Source organism: Chamaea fasciata, unplaced genomic scaffold (genome assembly GCF_029207755.1).
Source record: "Chamaea fasciata isolate MVZ Bird 193981 ecotype frontalis unplaced genomic scaffold, bChaFas1.0.hap1 SCAF_7, whole genome shotgun sequence".
In the NCBI taxonomy this organism is placed as follows: Eukaryota; Metazoa; Chordata; class Aves; order Passeriformes; family Sylviidae; genus Chamaea; species Chamaea fasciata.
In genome coordinates this window covers 57,352,495-57,373,042 of record NW_027094092.1, presented here as the reverse complement: position 1 = coordinate 57,373,042, position 20,548 = coordinate 57,352,495, and the positions used below count along the sequence as shown (strand labels likewise).

General features: G+C 41.6%; 1 protein-coding gene across 1 annotated transcript in view; it reads left to right on the top strand.

The window, feature by feature from the left end:
• Positions 1 to 20,548, top strand: part of MNAT1 (MNAT1 component of CDK activating kinase) — a 116,521-nt gene that overhangs the window by 64,087 nt on the left and 31,886 nt on the right. The window contains exon 7 of the mRNA XM_066189016.1: positions 17,670 to 17,791. Coding sequence (XP_066045113.1) covers positions 17,670 to 17,791 — 122 coding nt within the window. The remainder of the gene's footprint in view (positions 1 to 17,669; positions 17,792 to 20,548) is intronic.

Below are 20,548 nucleotides of genomic sequence, written 5' to 3'. Positions count from 1 at the left end.
GGTTTCTGAAAGTTTGTTTTATCCTCATGCCTCGTAGTATTTTGGGTTTGTTGGGATTTTTGTTTTGAGGGCAAAAAGCACAGGTAATGGAGTATATTGAAGTGGAGAATTGACTGATTTAATTTGTTGTTTTACTTTGCCTGAACACAGTTGTTGCACAGGTAATTTCTGTATTTGGGGGAAGTGCAAGGCTGGGGTGTAGCTTGTGACCCATTACAGTTCAGCAGAATGTGTGGCAAAGCAATAAAATCCTCTGCCTCTTGCAAAGTCACTAATAGCATGGTAATAGGCTGTGTTTTATGCAGGCTACTTTTCTAAAATACAAAGTACTAAAGAATATTGTGACTACAGAGAAAGCTGCTTTGACTCACTTAGACAAATGTGTGCCGTGGTATGGGCAGGAAATGGAAGGACAGAGAGCACATGTGGAACCATCTATCTAAATTAGCTGGATAGGGGCCAGGAGACTGGAACTTGCAACATTTGCCATGATTAGTAGAAAATGAAATGGTGGTTTTGTGTAAGAATAATGATTCTTGTATTATTCTGGGCAAGTGAGGTAGATCCTGCAGGACGCAGATGGAACATTTAAAGGTGATGCTCGTGGAATTAGAGGACTTTGAAAAGGTGAGTAGTTTGGAGGGAGGAACAAGTTAAGAGTGAGGGCTGTGCACAGGAGAAAAGCAGCATATATATATTTAGGGCTGAGGCCCATTCTCCTGTTTCATTTCTTGAAAGAGAGGCATAAATAAATAGAGCATCACTCCCTTCTCCAAGGCATAGAGGGATCACAGAAACGTGATCCTCTGCAAGTCAGTCAGAGGCAGTGCTCCAGTCACCAGGAGCTGCTGGGCTGGGCTGTGGGGACGTGCTGACAGATCTAAAGGGGTGGACGTGGGCACCTGATCCTCATCATCCTCAGGCCCGTGTTTGGAACTTCTGCTACATGGCTGACGTAAAGCAAAAGCCACACACATGCCAGTTTGTAATGGTTCCCTGTGATAGTCCTTTGGGCTCAGACAAGCAAAGTTGGCATAATCGATTAGTAAATATTTAAAGAATTTTCTGCCTTTCTGAAGGGGTGACACTGTCTTGGCCTTGCCTGCATACCAGGCATTCCCCTTCGTGGTTGTTTACAGGAAAACATGATTAGGATTTTCTTTTGTTATGGGGGAGAAAGAGGGCTTGGCTTGAGAGCTAATGGGAGAACAGAGAGAGGATTGCCGTCGGAGTTTCATCTTTTCTTTGATTTTACCCGTTTGGTTTCACTTATGCACCTTAATCTGCCACTTGGTGGAATGATGCCACATTGAATTCCTGTTTAGGTAGAATCTGAAGCCTAGACAGGGTTAGGCCAAGAATTTATCACATATCAGGCACTTCTAAAATCTGTTTGGAATATGGGGTAAAAACCATCCCAATCCTTGAGGTACAACTTATATTATATTAAAGCTTAATGTTGTGTCAGTTTAGTTTCAATGATAGTGTTGTGTACAGCATTTGCTTTGAGCTAATTTTTAACCTGTTTTGTGTCTGCTTAGTTAAATAGATTTGAAATAGAAAATTAATCAGATGTGTCACTTTTAAAGTAATATAAATATTCTTGAAGAGTGTTGTACCCGTTTAGCTGTTTGCTGCTTTTAAATTGTAACCAATTTGAGGTTTAGGTGCCTGGTATAACTTTGGCATTGTCTCTCTATCATCTGATTGAATAATCTTTGGAATTTTTTTTTTTTTAATCCTGAATCAGGAGGATCAGGGTTATTTTGTTTGTTATGAAGACCAAACCATAAATGTAGCTGCACTTAAGTCTTTATTTGGTTTATTTATGAAGAGCCAAAGTACATAGCAACTGCAGCTTTTCAAAATGTGAAATTTCTACTGTAGGAAGAAAGCTCCTTTAGAACTGCAGATGCTTTATCTTTGTTGTTAAATGCAGCACTCTACGACCATGCTGGTTCACCTTCTATTGTTTTCAGTCCATCTCTTCTCACTGGTAGCCTCAGACTTAGAAATGAAGGAGTGGACTGTGGTGGAGGTGGCAGAGTTGGACCTGTGGGGGAAAGTGAATTTAGACAGTTAAAAAACCACTGCTGCATGTTCTGTTTGGAGAAACTTCTGCCTGCAGCTCTGGAGCTGTGAAACTGCAGTCTGGACCTGGGAAAGGTGGGAGGAGACTGTGTTTTCTTGTATCTTTTGCGCAGGGAAGTTTTTGCTGTTGTGCATTCTGTTGTCTTTGGTTTTGCTGGCAGAAAGAAAAGGAAACCGGAAAGCCAAGGGATGGCCAGCTGAGACTTTTAGGAAGGGGAGAGAGAACCCCTACCTGCCAAGGCCTGTGGGTGACAGGGAGAGACACACACAGGAGGTCTTTCTTTCTGCAGCGAGAGGGTTGTGTGTGTGCACTGTCAATTGTCCATGACAGCTGACAGTGGAGAGGGGGGTGCGCTTTAGAGGGGAACTCCGAGATTTGGATCAGGGAATGTGAGCTTCAGTCAAAATGCTTCAGTTGCGGTTAATACCGAGCGACTGCAGCTAGTTGGAACATGATTTTTGGATTGGAATATCAAGGCAACTTAGGTTGAGTGGTTTTTGTTATGGTTTCCCTACCTTCCCTAGCAGGGCATGTTTTGCTGAAGGATCAATTGGAAAACCTGAAGGAATGTGGATGATGACAGGGTTAGCACTCGGACCACTCTGGCGGGCTCACTGAGTTTATAAAGTCTGCCCCTTTCACTATTGTTTTATGCTTTTATATTTTCTGATTAATGGAATCTTGAATCTCTTTTTAATTACTTGCATAAGGTCACACAAAGTATTAAGCTAAGGCCATGGAGAATAACTTTGTAAATTCTTACTGCTCTGAAATCTAATTAAAAACCTGCAAACTTCATCATTCATCATTTTACCATAGGAGTGTGTTTCTTATGGAGACAGTCTAATATCCTGCAGCAACTTCATGGCATTAAAAAAATAATTAATGGACCCTTTTAGGGCAATGTGTGTTGCTACAATGTGGAATAATACTTCAGTGTTGTAAGTGAATGGTGTGCTAGGAAACACTAATCCCTTGTGTATAGTAAGAGGAAGTATGAATATTACTTATTAATAATAATGTACAACACCTTCACACACATGCTTTTTCCTGGGCATGTTTACCTTTTTGTAAACAACAGCAAATTTTAATCACAGAAAATTGGTGAGAAGCAAGAGGGATTTGTGTAATTAGGACGATCTGTTTATTTAAAAGTCTTCAGAAGTTGTAAGAGATGGAACTTAGCTGTATGTGAGGGATGAATGTTGTGCAATAATGCCCCTTCATTCCCCTTTCATAATAAATCTCTGCAGAGTATTCATCTGAAGGGCTGGATGCCAAAAAGAACAGGTTCGACTTGTCTGTGAGGATTTACACCACAGTGAAATGCACAACTGCTTTTGTAGAGGTCATTGTGAAGGTCATGGAGCCAGCCAGCCCCGCTGAATGGGAGCAGCCTGGAACAATGGTGTGAGAGGTTGGACTGCCTGAAATCACTGCTTCAAACCTCATCTGAAATGGTGCAATAAGCTGGAATCCTTAAAACACACGGCTTCAAAGCATGTAGGGTGTTTTGCAAGAAACCAACAGTCTCTTTTGTTGTAGTTTGCATCTTGTACTCTCTGCTGAATGTGGCTCCGAGCTCAGAAAGCAAGAGTGTGCCCATTTCCTGACAATTAACATTGAAATAACCGAGTGTGTCTAATATAAACATCCTCAAATCATTAATAATTGCCTCTGTCCAGGTTAAAAAAAGAACAAAACCACAATGATACTGGATTTAATTACCTGAATTTTGGGGCACCTCTTCTTTACAAATAAGGTCTGAGTTTGGCCATATGGTCACTATGTCTTTAAATAAAAGATGATGATCATTTCAAATGGCAACCGGCCATCAGTGGGGTTTAGTGCAGAGATTAATTAGTAAACTTTGGAATGCGCTACAGCAAATGCAGCTGATTGGCAATAGCATGTGGAGCAGCAACTGGTGGAAAGCTGGTGCTGCTGAGCAGCAGAGGTATTTCCAAAAAGACTTAAGGGTGCTGTGATGTGCTGTGCTTTAAATGGCACTGTGCTGATTGCATCAAACCACCGGTTCTCTGTTTATGTGGTTTGGTAAATGCACGGATTAGAGAAATCTGGTGTTCATTTGGAAAGAAAGCAAGCTTTCTTGTGTAGTTTTGATAAGATGAGGTGTAGTCCCTGAATAAAGTGATGCCCCTGAACATCAGTTTGCAGGGATTGTGGTTTGTCTGCAGTGCATTTTACAATTTTTTTTAATTAAGGAGAGAAATGTTAAATCCTGAGATAAGAATTATTCTAAAAAGACACCAGCATGATGATGGACAAATCAATGGTTATTGAAGTAAAATGTTTCTTAAAATTCTAATCCAGTTTTTAAAATTATGCAGATTTCTAAGTATGTGTGTCTGCATGATTTATAATTGCGTACTCTCTTCCTTTTAAAGTTTTAAATGCATGATTAGAGAAATTTGGAAACTCCCTCTGTAGGTTAACTTTCTAAAGAGGTTTGATCTATTTAGTATGAGTAATGGACCCCATTATGTATAGTCCCTACTTGGGACTATTTTCTGAACTTGTTTGGCCCATGGGATTGGTGCTCAGATAATGAATTTAAGGTGATTTATATAATAACTAATCTTGAGATATTACTTGGAAGCCAGATATACTTCTTAAAATCTGTCTTAGTAATGTTGTATTAGTCTTCTGATGCCCATCTTCATTTAGAAAGTGATGGTCAAACATCCATTTAAATTGGTAAGAAAGCTCACACCAATACCGGTAGGTTTTTGCTTTGGAAGTGCCTCAGGGATGTGGATTAGCCTGGTAAAATTCATCTGGCTGCATGTACCTGTAGTATTGAGCTAAAGTCTGCCCTGTGAGCTAATGGTATCACTGAAATAGTCATATAAATTTTTGATATATTCCTAGCAGAGGTGCTTGATCTCATAAGATATGGATCATCCTGGCTTTGACCCAGAAAACCCTTAAGCATGTGCTTTGAAATGAATCAAGCCTGTTTTCCTCTTGGCTTAACTCTCTCAGCTCTGTGACTTGGTCCCTGTGGCAGTTCAGTCCCTAGGGCCATCCGTGTTTCATGGTGGGTCTGCGGCCCCAGCAATGGCTCGCGATGGTGTTTGATACCTGGGCACAACCTGCTCGACTGCCCGGCTGCTGGAACAGCCTGTGCAAAGACAAGGAATGGAGACTGGGGCTGTAAGGGTGCTGGTTGTTCTCTGGAGGCCTGTTAGTGCAAGCCTCTGCTTCCTAGAGCGTGGTGTTTACTGCCATAGGTAATTGCAGCGCAGCGGATGGGCTCAGTTTTCGCCATCAGGTTTAGGCTTGCTTGGCTTTGTTGGACTGGACTTGTAGGCCACGATCCAGGCGAAGCAATTGGAATGTGACTGCTCCTTTGGCTTTGTGAGGCTCTTTGTGTGATGGGAGCTGGGTGGTTTTCTAAGCTGAATCAGTGATGCCGAATCTGGGTTTAAGCCTCAGGTAAGTGTAGATAAAATTTCCTGATGGCAAATAAATTTGTTAGCTTGACATGCCCCTTAATAATTCCCATGTGCAAATGTGCACATGATTGGGGCATTACAGAGTTTTACAAACATTCTACGATAGTCTTTGTTTAAAACTGTTTAGCTCATGCTCTGGATTATTTGCCTCTGGGTGTATCTGTGTGTACACACACAGAACAGAAACCTCCATGCACACAAAGAGCATCTCATTAAAAACTGCACTATTTGATCACTGCAATCAGCTAATTACTGAGGTGTGTTTATTTTATTCAAACTGCTGTGTGTATGTACAGTATACACATCCAAGTACATTGTAGAACATGATGAATAATTAAAAGCAAACTGTAGCCCTTTACAGAAGCAAATGTAGGTACATCCAGGGAAGCATTAGCCTGGCCAGGCTGCTGGTTTGCTGTGACTCAACTATAAATTATAGAATGCTCTTTGTAGCACTTGAGGGCTGCCTTTTAGTGTTGGTCTGAATCTGAGACAGAAAAGATTAAACAAAGTCTGAATTTCTTTGACTTGATAGCAAACAATCACTGCAGCTCCCTGTTTGTGCTAATACCCTGGAACAGATCAGTGCGGCTGCTGGAGTAGCTGGTCTGGGGGTTAGGTGATTTCGTAAGGTGAGCTCCTTTAGGCTCTGTCAGGCTTTTGTTCCTTGTAGGTCTCTTGGTCAGTGTTCCCTGTCCTGGCAATAAATGTTTCAGCCAACACAGCGACGGCTGTGAACAGGAGATGTGGGAGAAAAGAGTTGATGAAGTGTCATGTTTTAACTGTGCCCTGAGATTAATGTGAAACTGAAGGAGAAAACATGGTTTTCTCAGTCAACTACCATTGATAAAAGTTTATGTCCGGAGCTAGGGCCAAGTTATTTAGGCTGCTGGTGATTTAAAGGGTGATTTAAATTTGTTTGTTAAAGCTTTTTTTAAAGCTTGCCATCTTTTGCTGAAAATATAATTTTACAGAGAGTTATACATCTTAAACTTCATTTTCTTTTTCTTGTCAGATCTTGGACAATTGAAAACAAACCCCCAAACCCCACCCTGGATTATTAAGCCAAATGTGCCGTGAAAGCTTCTTGAACAGCTTGCCTTGGCATGCTGAAATTAATGTGGTTATAGTCCAGCCATGGTGGTGGTGGGGAAAGTAACCTTCCAAACTGTCAGCACTTGGGAAAGGAAACACAAAAACCTATTATTATTCATATGTAGTGTAGAGTTTCTGATTTGAAACTCCCATGGACTTGAGTGATACGGTATCAGTTACTGAAATGGCCGTAGTGCCGGGTTTGTGTTTCACGTAATGAAGTGGAGCAGCCATGCAGATGCACAGTAGCCCAGTGTGGCTGGATGGATGGATGGATGGCTTCCAGGTAGATGGACACTGGGGCTGGCTGGCTTAGGAGGCAGTTTGCTGTGGTCAGCCAAAAAAATCAGCTCTTGCTGGTGAGTCTGGAAATGTTTGTGTGCGCTGAGTCAGTCTCTTTATATACCGGGGTGATTGTAGCACTGATTAGACTGGAAAGGCTTGGCAAATCCTCCTGGTGTGGGAAGCTTGAGTGCAAAAACTTGCCTAATTTTCTTTATTTAAATCGGTATCGTCCTGCTTGAGGCCTTTTGGGAAGCACATCTGAGTGAAGGGTGTTTTAAGTTAACACAGTGTTCACAATAAAGGGCAGTTTCAGAGGAAAAGGGTGTGCTTAGGGTTACTTTCCACAGGCTTCTGCCGTGTTACACATGGAGGGACTCAATTCTCCTGCATACACACATCATCTTTTGTGAAGTCTCTGCTTGAAAGATTTAATATCTTAAAATTTGCTTTGTGATCAGCAATTCTTTGAACTCGCAAACAAGAAAGTGCGATTGAAGTCTGATTCTGAGGAATGCTTATGTTGATTTTGACCTTAGAATGTGAAGTTTGATCTCTGTCTCAAAACGGCAGTTTTCTAGCGGAAATGTAAATACAGTCTGAACTTTTTTTAGATACCTTTAAAGTGTGCTCTGTCTCTTGAAAGCAGGGACTTTATTCCAGAGATCCTGGATATTCTACCCATGGAAACCTATTTCTCTTCATAAGGCCCCAGATTCAGAAGCTGATCTCTAATCAGCGAAGCTCACTTGCATGAGCTTTTGTTCAGGAGGCACTGATCTGTCGTGGTTTAGACTGGAATATAACATTTTTGGTAACTTGGTAATTGTGAAGCTTCAGAGACTAGGGAAGGGTGAAGGGTGGAAGCTGATTGAGATGATTTAGTGTTTTATATAAGCACATAAAGCTGTAAGTTGTCTTGTTGTGTTTGAGTTTGAAAAGCGCTTTTTAACTGCTTTGACATCTCGCTTTTATTCTCAAACATCTGCTTTAGATTGTTTGCCATAAAAGTGTAAGAATTAATCTTTCCCTCATTTTTGTTATTGCTACCAGAAACCAAACTATTTTTATTACTTCTTGTATAGGGATTTGGACCCTGAACTATTTTCAGAATTTAGTAGGAGAAAAGGAGTTTGTATTTTATTTTCTTTTCTTCCCTACTCATGTACCCTTCCCCTCCCCAAGCTTACAGGTAAAGTTAATTAAATTATAGTTTTTAATTGCTCAAAGATGTTGGCAGGGCTTATAAAACTGTGTAGTAAGTACTAACTGTCTACTGTGCTTTATTTGGTCCAATACTAAGAGTTTTAAGCGGATTCAAATGATCAGCTTATGTTGGTTTGTTTCTCAGAGCAACAGCTGCCTCGAGCCAGAGTAAGCATTTGCATCATCTGTTGAGAGCCTGGTATGTATTTTACTGATTGGAAATAATATGTGAAATTCAAAGAAATGAAGACCTTCCTGTATGATTAGTCCTTTTTGATTAACAAATGCCCTTAATGCTTGTTCTTGGGGCTTCCTTTTCTCTGGGATTGCAGCTTGTTTGTGTTGTTTCCCAAGCAGCAGCCAGTGGCCATGGCATGGGATGTCAGTGCAATCCCTGATGCCCTTTGAGCAATGGCTTTCCCCGTTGGATGTTATTAAATGTCAGGGCACTCTGCTCTGTGGATTCATGCAGTACTAGTGCCAGAGCATACTGGAACCTTCCCTTCTACAATGGATGTGTTGTTTTTAAGGCAAAACTGTCTGTTGTAAGCCTACAGCAGGAAATACTCAGGCAGCCTCTCCAACTTGCTCGAAATGCGATGTTTGTGCTGCAGTTGCTTTCACAGCAGTCTCCTCTTTCAGAATCTGTGGCAACACTTGCTTGTTTTTTTTTTGTTTTTTTTTTTTTTTACTATTTGAATACAAGTGTTTTAGCAAAAGGGCTCACAACAGAACCAGTGAACAAGATAAAACAGATGAGGCATCTTTTTATTTTGTAAACCTAAACAGAGTTTTTCAGGGACTGAGTGAAATTGCCGTGTGATTTTACCCGTTTTTGCTGCCAGTCTCTATTTTCTCTTAAATTGTAGATTTTTAATGTCAGGAACCTTACGTTTTTCTTTGTGTTAAAGATGCCTTAGATATTTCTGATTGTGTTTCAAGGAGTTAGAAAGCTGTAGCCACTGAAACGAGGGCAATGCAGCAGGCCAATGTAGTTTGTTCATAGGAGGACTTTTTGCAACTCTCTCAGGATCAGGCAAGGCTTACAAATAGGCTTCTTGGTCCTGTGAAGTTCTGTGAATCCTGTCCAATGGACTGGTAAAATTCAGATGCCATGGGAAGTAAGTACACACAACGTGAAAAGCTGTCGTGTGTCTGTGATTCAGTTTTAAGCATAATTTTGTTATACCCACTTAAAACATAGATGGAAACTTGCATGGAAAGAAACTGAACCTCTCTGAAAGGACAAAAGAGTAAATTTTGTGCAGATTAAGAATGAAATTTCTTCTGCCCCAGGGAGTTTTTTGTTTAGTTTGAGAGAATTAATGTGCATTTTCAAAGCAGTGCCATGAAGTGTGTGTTATGTTTGCAGTGGGTCCCCTCCTGTCCTGGAATAATTGGTTCATGTTTATTTGTGTGTCCTGCATGCAAATAGAAAAAGGCTAGAAATAAACTACTTTTACTTTAAGTAATAATTTCTAAATATATTGCTAACAGTTTTCAGTTTTCATTTGAAATGTACTAAATAAAGCCAAGAAATACTGTGATGTATCACGTGCTGCTAATGCCTGATACTCTCTTCGTTTTTTAACTTTAGACTTCAGTTTTTCTAAATTCCTTCTTTTTATCGTTTTGCCTGTCTCTAATTCACCTTTTCTGTTTTTCTATTCTATTCATGCTTTTCCTTTCATCTGCCTTTATTGTCCTTTTCTTAATATTTTATTCTTTTTTTTGTCTCTGTTGCTATAAAACTTCTTGCTTTCTCTTGCCAGATGATCATCAACCTTTAGCAGTCCCTCCTTAAAATCTAGCTATTCAAGGCATCTCACTTTATTTCCTCCCTTTATCAGGCAGACATAAGCCATACTGAATGTGATCTTCTTCATCTTTATCAGCATTTTTCTGGGTCGAGGCTGGATGCTCAGTAAAACAGGGACTATGTCTCTGACTTCCATACACATACACACAGAGTTTCTCATTTTCTACAGTCTGAGGTCAGCTTTCTGTTTGACTTTGTTATTTTAAGCAGTGTTCCTTTTGAAATCATCCATCAGACTTTGCATTCCTCAAAAACAGTATTGTGGAGCTGTGGCTGTTTGGATGGGGGAAGCTGCTTTAGAGAATCCCAGGAAAGAGCAGATAGTGGATTACAGTGATGTATGAATCTTTACGAGCTGCTGTTCTTCCAACACAGCAGCTGGTTTTTACAGTTTCCACTGTTCTCCAGGAAATCCTGGATAATTTTCTTGCATAATAGAGGGATCCTATCAGTATAACACACAGCTTTAGTTCAGCAAAGGAGGAGCACCAGTGGATTCACCTGTGCAGAGGCTCAGGCAGTTGTTTCTGGTTGATGAGTGATGCTTTGTACTCTGACCTCCACTGCTGTGTCTGTCCCTCTCTCAGTGTTCATGATACACAAAGTGGCATTTGTCACTTATTTCTACTTCATGTCCCTTGAAAAATTAGGTCTCTAAAGTGTGTGTTTAAAACAATGTTATGTTAAACCTTAAATCCTGTAATTAGACTGGCTGTTGTTGATAGCTGATACTGTGCTTTGTTGGTAGCCAAACCGAAATGACCAAGGCTCCAGAAGTCTGATGGTAGAGATGCAACAAAAGTTTGTTTAGTTCTGCTTAGTGCTGCATTGCCAACATAGCACACTGAGGACTGGTGAAACAAACCAAACAGAACATGGGCTTTACATCATCTGTAATGAAACATTCCTCTGAAAATGGGAAGAGCCTGTGGCTGTACCCTGACAAGGGCTGTGTACAGCCCTGTAAAAGCTGCTGTAGGGAAAAAAAAATACATGAGCTGATCGTGAGGTTTGCAGATGCAACTGGCATTTCCAGGGTGTCAAATGCCCCCCAGCAGCCAGCTCATGGCAAACAAGCACCAAGTGCAGGGTAGAGGCCCTGGGGACAGAGCAGAAGGAGCAGAGGCAATTGAGCCATGTCCGGCACAGTGGCGTGCACAGAACTCATTTCTTAGGAGCTGAGACAGAGTTGGGAGCAAGATTGAGAAACCAGTGCTGAAAACCAGGAGTGTGACCCGTGGGCTTATTAGTAACATGAAAATGATGTTGTGTTTTAATTCTTCATTCCCTGAAATAACTCTGTCTTCTGTACTGGGCTGTCCTTTGAACAGTGGTGAGGATTTTGAGGAAAGCTTGGCAGATCCTGCCAGAACTCTGGGGTCTCCGCTGAAAACAAGAGAGTGACTTGTTGCAGCAAACATCCAGACTATCCCCTGAATCCTGCCTGGGCTGCAGCAGGCAGTGCTGGAGAGGACAGCCCCAAGCAGGAAAGGGCACTGGGCTTTTCTGTGAAGAGGGTAGGCACTAAATCCTGCTCTGGCTCTGACCCAGCCGAATTGTATTTCGGCTTGTTAGATGGACACAAGGCTTTCTTCTGGGAGATTAGAGAAATGGGGCTTTTTGGCAGGAGCTTAAAGATAAGTCTGGTCAGGTAATTACTTATGTCAGAAAGTTGCAAAGGAAAATTTTGGAGGCAAGTAGAACTAATGGTGTGATTTAACCCATGTTACTCCGTGCTTTATTTCCCATGTACCTGTTTGTATAACACATCACATATATCTGACTGTCTTTGTTAATAGCTTCTTCAGTGCTGTTGATCTCTTGGCTTATTTCTGTCATTCCTAAAGAAAGCACATCTTTTAAATCTGTTTTGGCATTTGAAAATCAAATTAAGTTTCTGTGGAGGGAAGAAAAAAAAAAGTCTAAATTTAGGGAGATTGTTGTTAGGCGTCTGAAATAATCTACCACACAGAGCAGGGGGGTTGACAATCTTGTGTCTCTGATCTTGCCATTTGTGGTCAGATTTTGGTTTTGAGATCAACAGAAAATCTTAATGTTGGTTCTTTTGCTTTCGGGCAGATAATTTGTTCTTTCAGTTTCACTTCTTAGATATCCTCATGATCTTTTACTTCTCATAATCAAGTAAATAATTTAGACTTACTACTGCTTTTTCAAGAGCAGAGAGAGAACAGTTGATGTTTAAGTCTTTGAAAAAGCTTCACTGGCACAGGAATTTTAGGCCAACAAATAGAATTATACATTTTAGTTTGACATACTTTGTGTTTATTTTAAAAGGCTGTGGAAGACAGAGAGGGTAAAGGTTAAAATAATATTAACCGAGCCCTCCAAATCTATCAGTTTAATTCTCCTTTTCCTGAGTATTACTGTAGTCAAAGTAGTTAATCAGAATCAGAAAGCCACATTAGCATTGTTGACGTGGATTTGTCAATAGTGAATTGAGAGGGTGGAAACTGGAGGGGGAGAATAAACCCACAACAACCCAGCTTCTGGCTCACACCACATTGACAATGATATTTGCATTGATATCTCTAAGAAATTGTGTTAGCATGAAATCTTTCCAAAAACCTGAATTCTGTTACGAGCTTAACAGTAAAATAGTTTCCTAAGAGTGCTTATACTGAAAAATTCATGGAATTTATAGTTGTGTTTTAATGTTCACTTGAAAGCATTTGGGTAATTGCTCGCTCAGATGAGGGTGTGTTTAAAAGGGTCTTTGTTAACCTCTCTGCCCTGCCATGTGCAGTGGAAGCAGTGCTGGGGATGTGTTTTAGCAGCATCATGTCCTGGCATCCCACAGCCCTTGGTTCCTCCTTGTCTCCCTGCACCAGGCTCAGGAGAGTGACCTGACAGTGAAAAGGGTTAAATAAAAATAACATCGCTGCAAAGTGACTTAATGAGACCCAGCGCCAATGTCGCTATTTCTGTTCTCTGACGCGTGCTGTGGAAGTGGGGTGATAGCAGAGCTGAGTAAGTTCCTAAGCAGAAAGAAATTTAAAAAGCATAAAGATTGGCTCCAGCAACTAGTCCAGCTGCTCCTAGTACAGAAACTTGCCTTGTCTGGACAAGTTTTACTGACCCCAGTCTCTGGCTTCTGTCTTTTGCCTGGAGATGTTTTTGTGGCGTAGCTGTTCCTCCTCTTTCCCCTACTAGTGCATTTTTGGTGTCAGTCTCCTTTCTCCTCCTCCTTGGCTCTTGAAAGATTTCTGGGTAGGCTGTCAGTTGTTTCTTTCTGCTGCTGAGGGAAAGAGGTGAAGGAAGGCAGTGTCATTTTGGAGACAGGGATAGGGAGGGAGAGAGGGCAGGATGGGAAGAAGTGTGAACGCTGCAACTTGGGCTGACATTTCTGTACTCTGAGCTAAAATAGCCTCTTTCTGCTAGCAGGCAAATACTGATGTACCTGGCATCTGCCAAGAGTCCCTCCCCAAAACTGTGTGAAAGGTGCACTGATAATTTTGATGTTCTAATAGCTATAATTGTTCCTGAAAGCGTGTTGTTTTTGTTTAAAGTAAGCTCCTTGTTACTGCAAGGGCAGTTCTTTGTATGTAATCTATGGCTTTTCTTTTATTAATGCCATGTTGTATCACAATCTGAAACCAAAACTGGCCACTGCTTTTGTTTCTTTTTCAGCTGAGAGTTGTCTCAAACAGTCTATCAGCCAGTCAGTTCTGCTTCTAATACAAAGACATTATTCAACTCCCCTCCCAATTGAATCCTGTATGTCTCTCATCTGAGCCCATACAGCACATGAATAGAATGTCAGTTGCTCACAAATCCATTGCTGTGCAGGCTTTTATATAAACAAAGTCCTAAGGATAAGCAAATGCCTTCCTTCTAATTAGCAGCATGTTTTGTGGTTCCATACATTCCAATATGTAATAGACAGCTCTGGTGCCTAAAATAATCCCAGGGAAAACACTTGTATGCTGTGAAGATTGGGGTGGGAGGGAGAGGAGGCAGGAAAAAGTGTTGTCTGTGTTCTTGGAAGACTCTCCTGTCTTCATTTGGATGCTGTCAGCTTCTTTTACACAAACATTACAGCATCCAAGGGGAATTAGAAATACCCATGACCACATCAGGTTTTAGGTTTGTCAGGAGAAAGCAATGCAGAAGCAGGACCTTGGCCCCACTGCTTTCATTTTGGTTTCAGCATGCTGGTAAATGCCTCCTAATGCTGAAAAGAGGTAAGGCTGACTGTCTAGGTGGAATACAGGAAATTTAAAAGTCTTACCTCATAGATTAGAAATGGATTTTGGATCTGTAAAAGTGCTGTGTAAGTCCGAAGTAACAGTTATTGTCTGTTGTGGTGTCTCCAAAGTTGCACAGCAGCTTCCCTTTTATTACCAGTCTGTTATGAAGTGGTTAGGGACCACTTGGGACAGAGAGACAAACATGGCATGCTTCTGGTCAAATGGCTTTTAACTGAGATAATAGTGGTCAAATTGAGCCTTTTAACTTCAACAAGGTTTTTTTGTGAGTCAGCTTATCCCAACATCAGTTGAAATAGGAAAGGCAATGGTTTTGGTTTGCATCCCTGACTTTTGCACCAGTCTGGGCCATACCCAGTTCTTGGACCTCACTAACCTGTGCAGGGCTAAACAATTTGAAAGTCTGTAAGCTCAGGAGCCTAAAAGGCAGACAGCCATAGGGCAGGAGCAACAGCTGATCATGGGGCTTTTTACCCATTGCTAAGTGCAATGTAATCCACACTGCCAAACCCGTCAGCTAAAGTTGTGATTTTGGGAAATAAAAACAAATGAGCTGTCTCATACAGCTGCCTAATCTCCTTGAGGTGCAGATCTGCTGGCTGCACACAAACCAGTGCAGTCGTTTTGCCATGGAAAAGTACATCCTGGTTCCTAATACCTGTACCTTGGCCCACGAGGGAGGTGAGAAGGATGGAGGAGAGAGTCAATCTGATGGGCCAGAAGTGAGCTGCCAGTATTTAATGGTGTAGATGATTAACTATTGCATCGTCTTACCTAGGGGATGTGCCTGTACCTCTGTGATGTGAATCTGTAAGACTAGATTGGATGCCTTTCAAAAGAAGGTATTTTGGCTGAACTGCCAGTCCTTGGGCTTCATAGAGGAACACAAAATGTCCTGGCCTGTGCAGGGCATGATGTCAGACCAGCTCAAGGGCGGGGACAATTTCTATAGTGCAGCTCCTCTTCTGACATTCTGCTGTTCTCCAGGCCACCACAGTGAGTTGGTGATGTAATTCTACACAGAAAGGTCCTTCCCCATGACCCTTGTGCTCCCCATACCCCTGGGGTGCTGACCAGTCAACCTTCCCACCACTCACAGGCAGCTCCCTTACAGTTCCTGCTTGGTCATCTGAGAGATAGTGACCATCACGATCCCCTGTGGCCTCAGGCACCTTGGGAACCCCACAAAGAGGGGAAGAAAAATGAAACATTTTCATCCTCTCCTCCCAGGAGCTTCCAAAGGTGGACATCTGTAGCAGCATAAATGGTGGTGAGGAAGGAGGGCAGTGATGAGCCCAGTCCGTGTGTCAGGAGCCTTCCTGTGTCTCTTGGCCAATGCTGGCAGAAGTTGCTCTCATTAACAAAGTGTCAGGAAGGCACCAGTGGCAACTCTGCTGACAGTGAGCAGCTGTTCTGGTGGCGTCCTCAAGGGATGGGGTGCCTGCAATCTGAGATTCTCCCTTTTTCCACACAGAAGTAATTTCCCGAAGTATTTACCATGGTTTTGATCTTTGCCCAAAACTAAAATTTCTTTTCTATGGCTGGAGCAAAATTTGGATTTGGAAAGAGTGAGACTTCACTCACTCAGATGAGGTTGTACACGTGTAAAATGTTGGTATGACTTTCCGTTTGGTTAGAGAGAAAGATGTTGCTAAAAACTCAAATCTAAGTCTTATTTAGGCATTAACATCTTGCAGTGGGTGTAAGAGGCCCACATAAATGTACCTACAAAATACTATATTTTAATACACTTGAATAGATTGTAAATGGACAACTTTTAGGAAAACAGAAAAATCCCTGTTTTGGTCTTAAAATATCATGAAGTGGGATTAAAGCCGAATTTTTAACCTTTCTTTTCCTACTTTTTAAAAATGTGTAGTAGCCTTCTTTTCAAGTTGCAGCAACATTAAATTTCTGTGCTAGTTTGTAGCACAGGAATAAGCCTGCTGACCATGAGAGTTGGAGTGGTGTGTGGCTGACTGGAGAACTTCCTTCGCATCTCATCTCCAGGACACTGTCCTCATACCAGTGTCAGCAGCAGCCTCTCCAGTCCCCCAGGCAGTGCAGAAAAAGCCTAAAACTGTCTGTTTTCATCACACACGCACAGGGCTGTTTCAATGGAAAACTTGAGCTGGTGATATTTCCGTAGAGATCAGCTTGGATCCACGATAACACTTCTCAAGGACTTACGTCTTCAGTTTTCTTAGCTATTTTCTGCAACTCCCTAAACAAAAATATCTCTGCTCCAAATTCAGAAAGGTCACTGTCTTCAACCACAAATTTAATTAACAGCTTTCCCCTTCTGCAGACTTCTTCATTCCCCTCTTTAGTTAATTTTAACCCAGTGTCCCACATTAGGAGCCTGCATTTTCCACTTGAGGGAGTAGATGCTCAAAGGAGCGGCCCCAGGGAAGCTCAGCTCAGTAAGTGATCACCAGTGGGAGCCAGGGTTATACATGGCATTACACCATGGAAAGCTTCCCATCTCCTGTTTCAGACAAAATGTCTACAAAAACAATACTACTACTTTGCTGAATTCCTGCATTTTGCAGATGGGAAGCTCAATTTCTACAGGGAAAGCCAGGCTGTTTTGGGGCGGCTCACGGTGCTCTGTCTTTTTGCTGCTGCTGCTAATTTTTGTGAGCACCATAGAATACAGTAGAAAATTGAAACTGTGTGAAAGATCAACAAATCAGTGTAGAATGTCACGCAGCAACATCTGTTAACTTTGGCTCCATCTCATATCCTCCTGACCCCCTCCTTCCCAGCCACAAGTCTCCTGTTTTGTGAGAGCTCCGAGTGATAGGGACTTGGCGGAGAGGGGTGTGGAAATGTCTCGCTGTTTCTCAGTGGTCTGAAGGGCTTGCAAAAGTACCATCTGGAGTGAAAGCTTCGTGTTTGTGTGTTTCTATATTTTTAGTTATGAAACAAATGGGAATTTGCTGAATGAATTAATTGTATGGCTCTGTGAAAGTCTATCTTGAGAGCCATTATGTATGGGAGCTTACAAAGCTTGTGGAGAGGAAGGCAAGTGGCTTCCCTTTCTAATTAGGGCTTTCAGGAAATCATTGATTACAGAATCAAGTGGGGTTGTTCAGGGACGTTTGTTTGATAGTACTTCAGATAATGAAATCAGTGCCTAATAATAATTTTACTAGTGACACTGGAAGCAGCTGTACTCAGATAGTAAACTTGTCCTGAATAAAGCTTCTTCCTCTCTTCCTTCTTGTCCAAACAATTACAGCTAATGAAACATCACTTCCAATCTGTAGGTCCCAATAAAAAAAAACTAAATCATGAAGAAGTGAGTGATGCAGTGAACAGTATGTTCTTAGTTGGGAGGATGTTTGTCTGGACCAAGTTAATGCTTGTTCTTATATTGCATGTAAAAAAAAAGTCTAAACAAAACCTTGACCCATATGTAGAAATATTTTACTATTTCTTTTCTTTTTTTTTTTTTTTTTCAACAGGGTCAGCATATTTCATTAGCTCCCATTCAAAAGTTAGAGGAAACTTTGTACGAGTATCAGCCTCTGCAAGTGGAGACATATGGACCACAAGTTCCAGAGCCTGAATTGTTGGGAAGGCTGGGGTAAGTAAATCAGCACATTTTAATTCCCATTTCATGGCATTATAGCTGGGATTGTTACCATCTTCAGATTGCCAGGGATGGGGCTTTTTCTTTCCTTTTTTTTTTTTTTTTTTTTTTTTTTTTTTTTTTTTTTAAGAGGATCTTAATGAAACATTAGACTTCCTGCCCAACCAACATTTTGTTTGGGTGGATAAGCTGCAATTTTTGGTCCTCTTGCCTTTATAGATCTATTGAGAGCTGGACTGGATTGCATTAGTGTTTTTAAGGTTGTCCTTGGCAGTCGTAGTGAAGTAGCTGTTCATTTTCAGTTGCACGGTATTAAAAAATAAATAAATAAAAATCTGGGGCTTAATTTACCCAGCTGTAAGCCAGTAAAAATATTAAAGTTGGGCTGTTTGCCATGGAAAAGGGTAGATTTACTTGTCGGCTGCTGTCTACAGTCAAACTGTGTTTGTGAGAAATGAAGCACAGAGCTTAACTTTGTCAAAAAACATAATGCAGGGTTGGTCCAGCAGCTTGGCGGCACCGTGGTGTGCAGCCACGTTTGGAAGGGGATTTGGGAGCCTTCTGTGCCTGGGTAAGGGAATTTGGGAAGTCCAGAAGTGATGTCTCTGCTCTCTAGAGATGTGTTTGTAGCTGAAATGCCACCTGAGCACTAGCTACTGGGGGAGTGTCACACAACTCATCACGGGCTGACCCTCAAGGTCATCAGCACTTCCCAGTGCCTGGAAAACTGCATGGCAGAAAGAATGTGCAGGCTGGCAAGGCAAGAAAGAGTTTAAAAAATAACTGTTTGTGTTTGGCTGTGCAATCTGGGAAAAGTGAAGCCACAAAGTACTGAACAAAGTTGGGGAAATTTAGTGTGCAGTTTCGGAGACCACTGAAATCCAAACAGGAATCCCAGCTAGTTCACTGGCATGGGAAAAGTCGTATCTCATCCAGAAAATGACAGAGGTTGATAGACTTAGGTAAATAAGCAACCTAATGGTGCTTCAGAAAACTGAAGGCTGTCTGGAATTGAGACTGTCTCCATTTTTACTGTTTGTGTCCTCCTGATGCCTGTAATTTTTATTATCTGGTATCAAGCTTCTGCAACCAAGTATTAATTAGGAGTTTAAACTTGGGCAGAGCCTGGTTCAGCCTTCGCCACCTGTTTGGGTGGAGCACAGCTGTGAGGGACCTCCAGTGTGAGGGGAGCTTGGAGGACCCCTCAGCCTCATCACAAACAAGAAAAAGATTCTGCAGGGAGGCTTCCCTTTGCCTGTGCCCCAGGAATGCTGGTGTCCAAATCCATCAGGAACACTGTCATCTGTGTCCATTGCGTTCACTAGCACGGGCTCTGAGGCAGCCCAGCACTTCGCGGAGCAAAACCCTTTGAACCCTGCAGCGTCTGTGTGGGAGTGTATTCGGAGCAGGGTTTGCAAACAGTGCCACAGTCTTTTCTTGGAGACACTTTTAAATGTGTCGTTTTCCTCCTGCAAGCAGGACCAGCCAGGCGTGTTGGGCTTGGCTCTGGAGGTGATGAAGGAGCCGAGGGCTGTGGGGCGGCTGCGGCAGCCACGGGAGGCTCACGGCTGGGTGGGTGGGTGGGTCGGTGGTGCCCACCAGAAGAGTTCTTCTGAGTCCCGAGGCTGTTTGCCATTCCAAAACAAATACATCAGTGCTGTGGGTTCCCAGCCAGTACAGCTCTAACCCTATTCCATGGGGTGTCTGAAATACCTTAAGCAGTGCAGGGCTCTGGGTTTATATATTTGTGTTTCTGTGTTTATATGAACTCATGCGCATTTCCTGTTGATGATGAATGCTTAACTAATGTGCCTCTGTCCCTGCTTTGGGGCTTTTCAGGCAGCTGCATACAGCTGCCTGGGTGAGGCAGAAGAGCTGGGCACAATGTAAACCTCTCCAGCGAAAGATTTTTAGTTTCCTGTTCTTTTGCACTTACAAAAGGCCAGGCTGGTTGGGGCTTTGAGCCACCTGGCCTAGTGGGTGGCATCCCTACCCATAGCAGGGGGGTTGGAACTTCTTTGTCTTTAAGGTCCCTTTCAATCCAAACCATTCTATGATTGTATTTAATTGTTCTTGGTTTTTTTTTTGTTTTGTTTTTTTTTTTTTTGTTTGTTTGTTTTTTGGTTTTTTTTTTTGTTTTTTTTTTTTTTTTTTTAAATTTTTGTTTCTCCTTGTTTTCATTTTCCTGTTAATAACTTTGTAGCCTGGCATTTATTGCTGCTAAATAGTTCCCTCAAATGTGCAGGCTTTTATCTGAGTTTCCAGAGCCAAAACTATTGAAAAGACAATTGTCAACCTGGTAACTTTGAATTCACTCCAGGTAACATAATTTATTGACTTTTTTTCTTAAAGATACTTTTTTTTAATCTTCAAAACACTCAGTAGAATGAGTTTTTTGAATATTCCTTAACCTCTTACCTTCTGTAAGACTTGCTTTAAGTTTCAGCATTTTTTTCTTAGTGAGCTGCTGTAGTGAAGGACACAGCTGGCAAGAAGGTTTTAGCAAAGAGCAAAAAAAAAAAAGGATGAATACTTAAGGGGTCATGTAGAACATTTGTAAAGAATCTTTTATAATTAAAAAAAAAAAGCTTTTTTAAGATGACTTGTATTATTTGCTTATTAGGCTTTTCAAAAAACTTCATGAGGAGACCATAAATTTGATTTTGCATTTTTCCACTGCTCTTCTGTGTAGAGTTTGCATATTTTGCAAAAAAGGAAATTTATGTTCAAATTGTTCTTAAAAATTTGTTT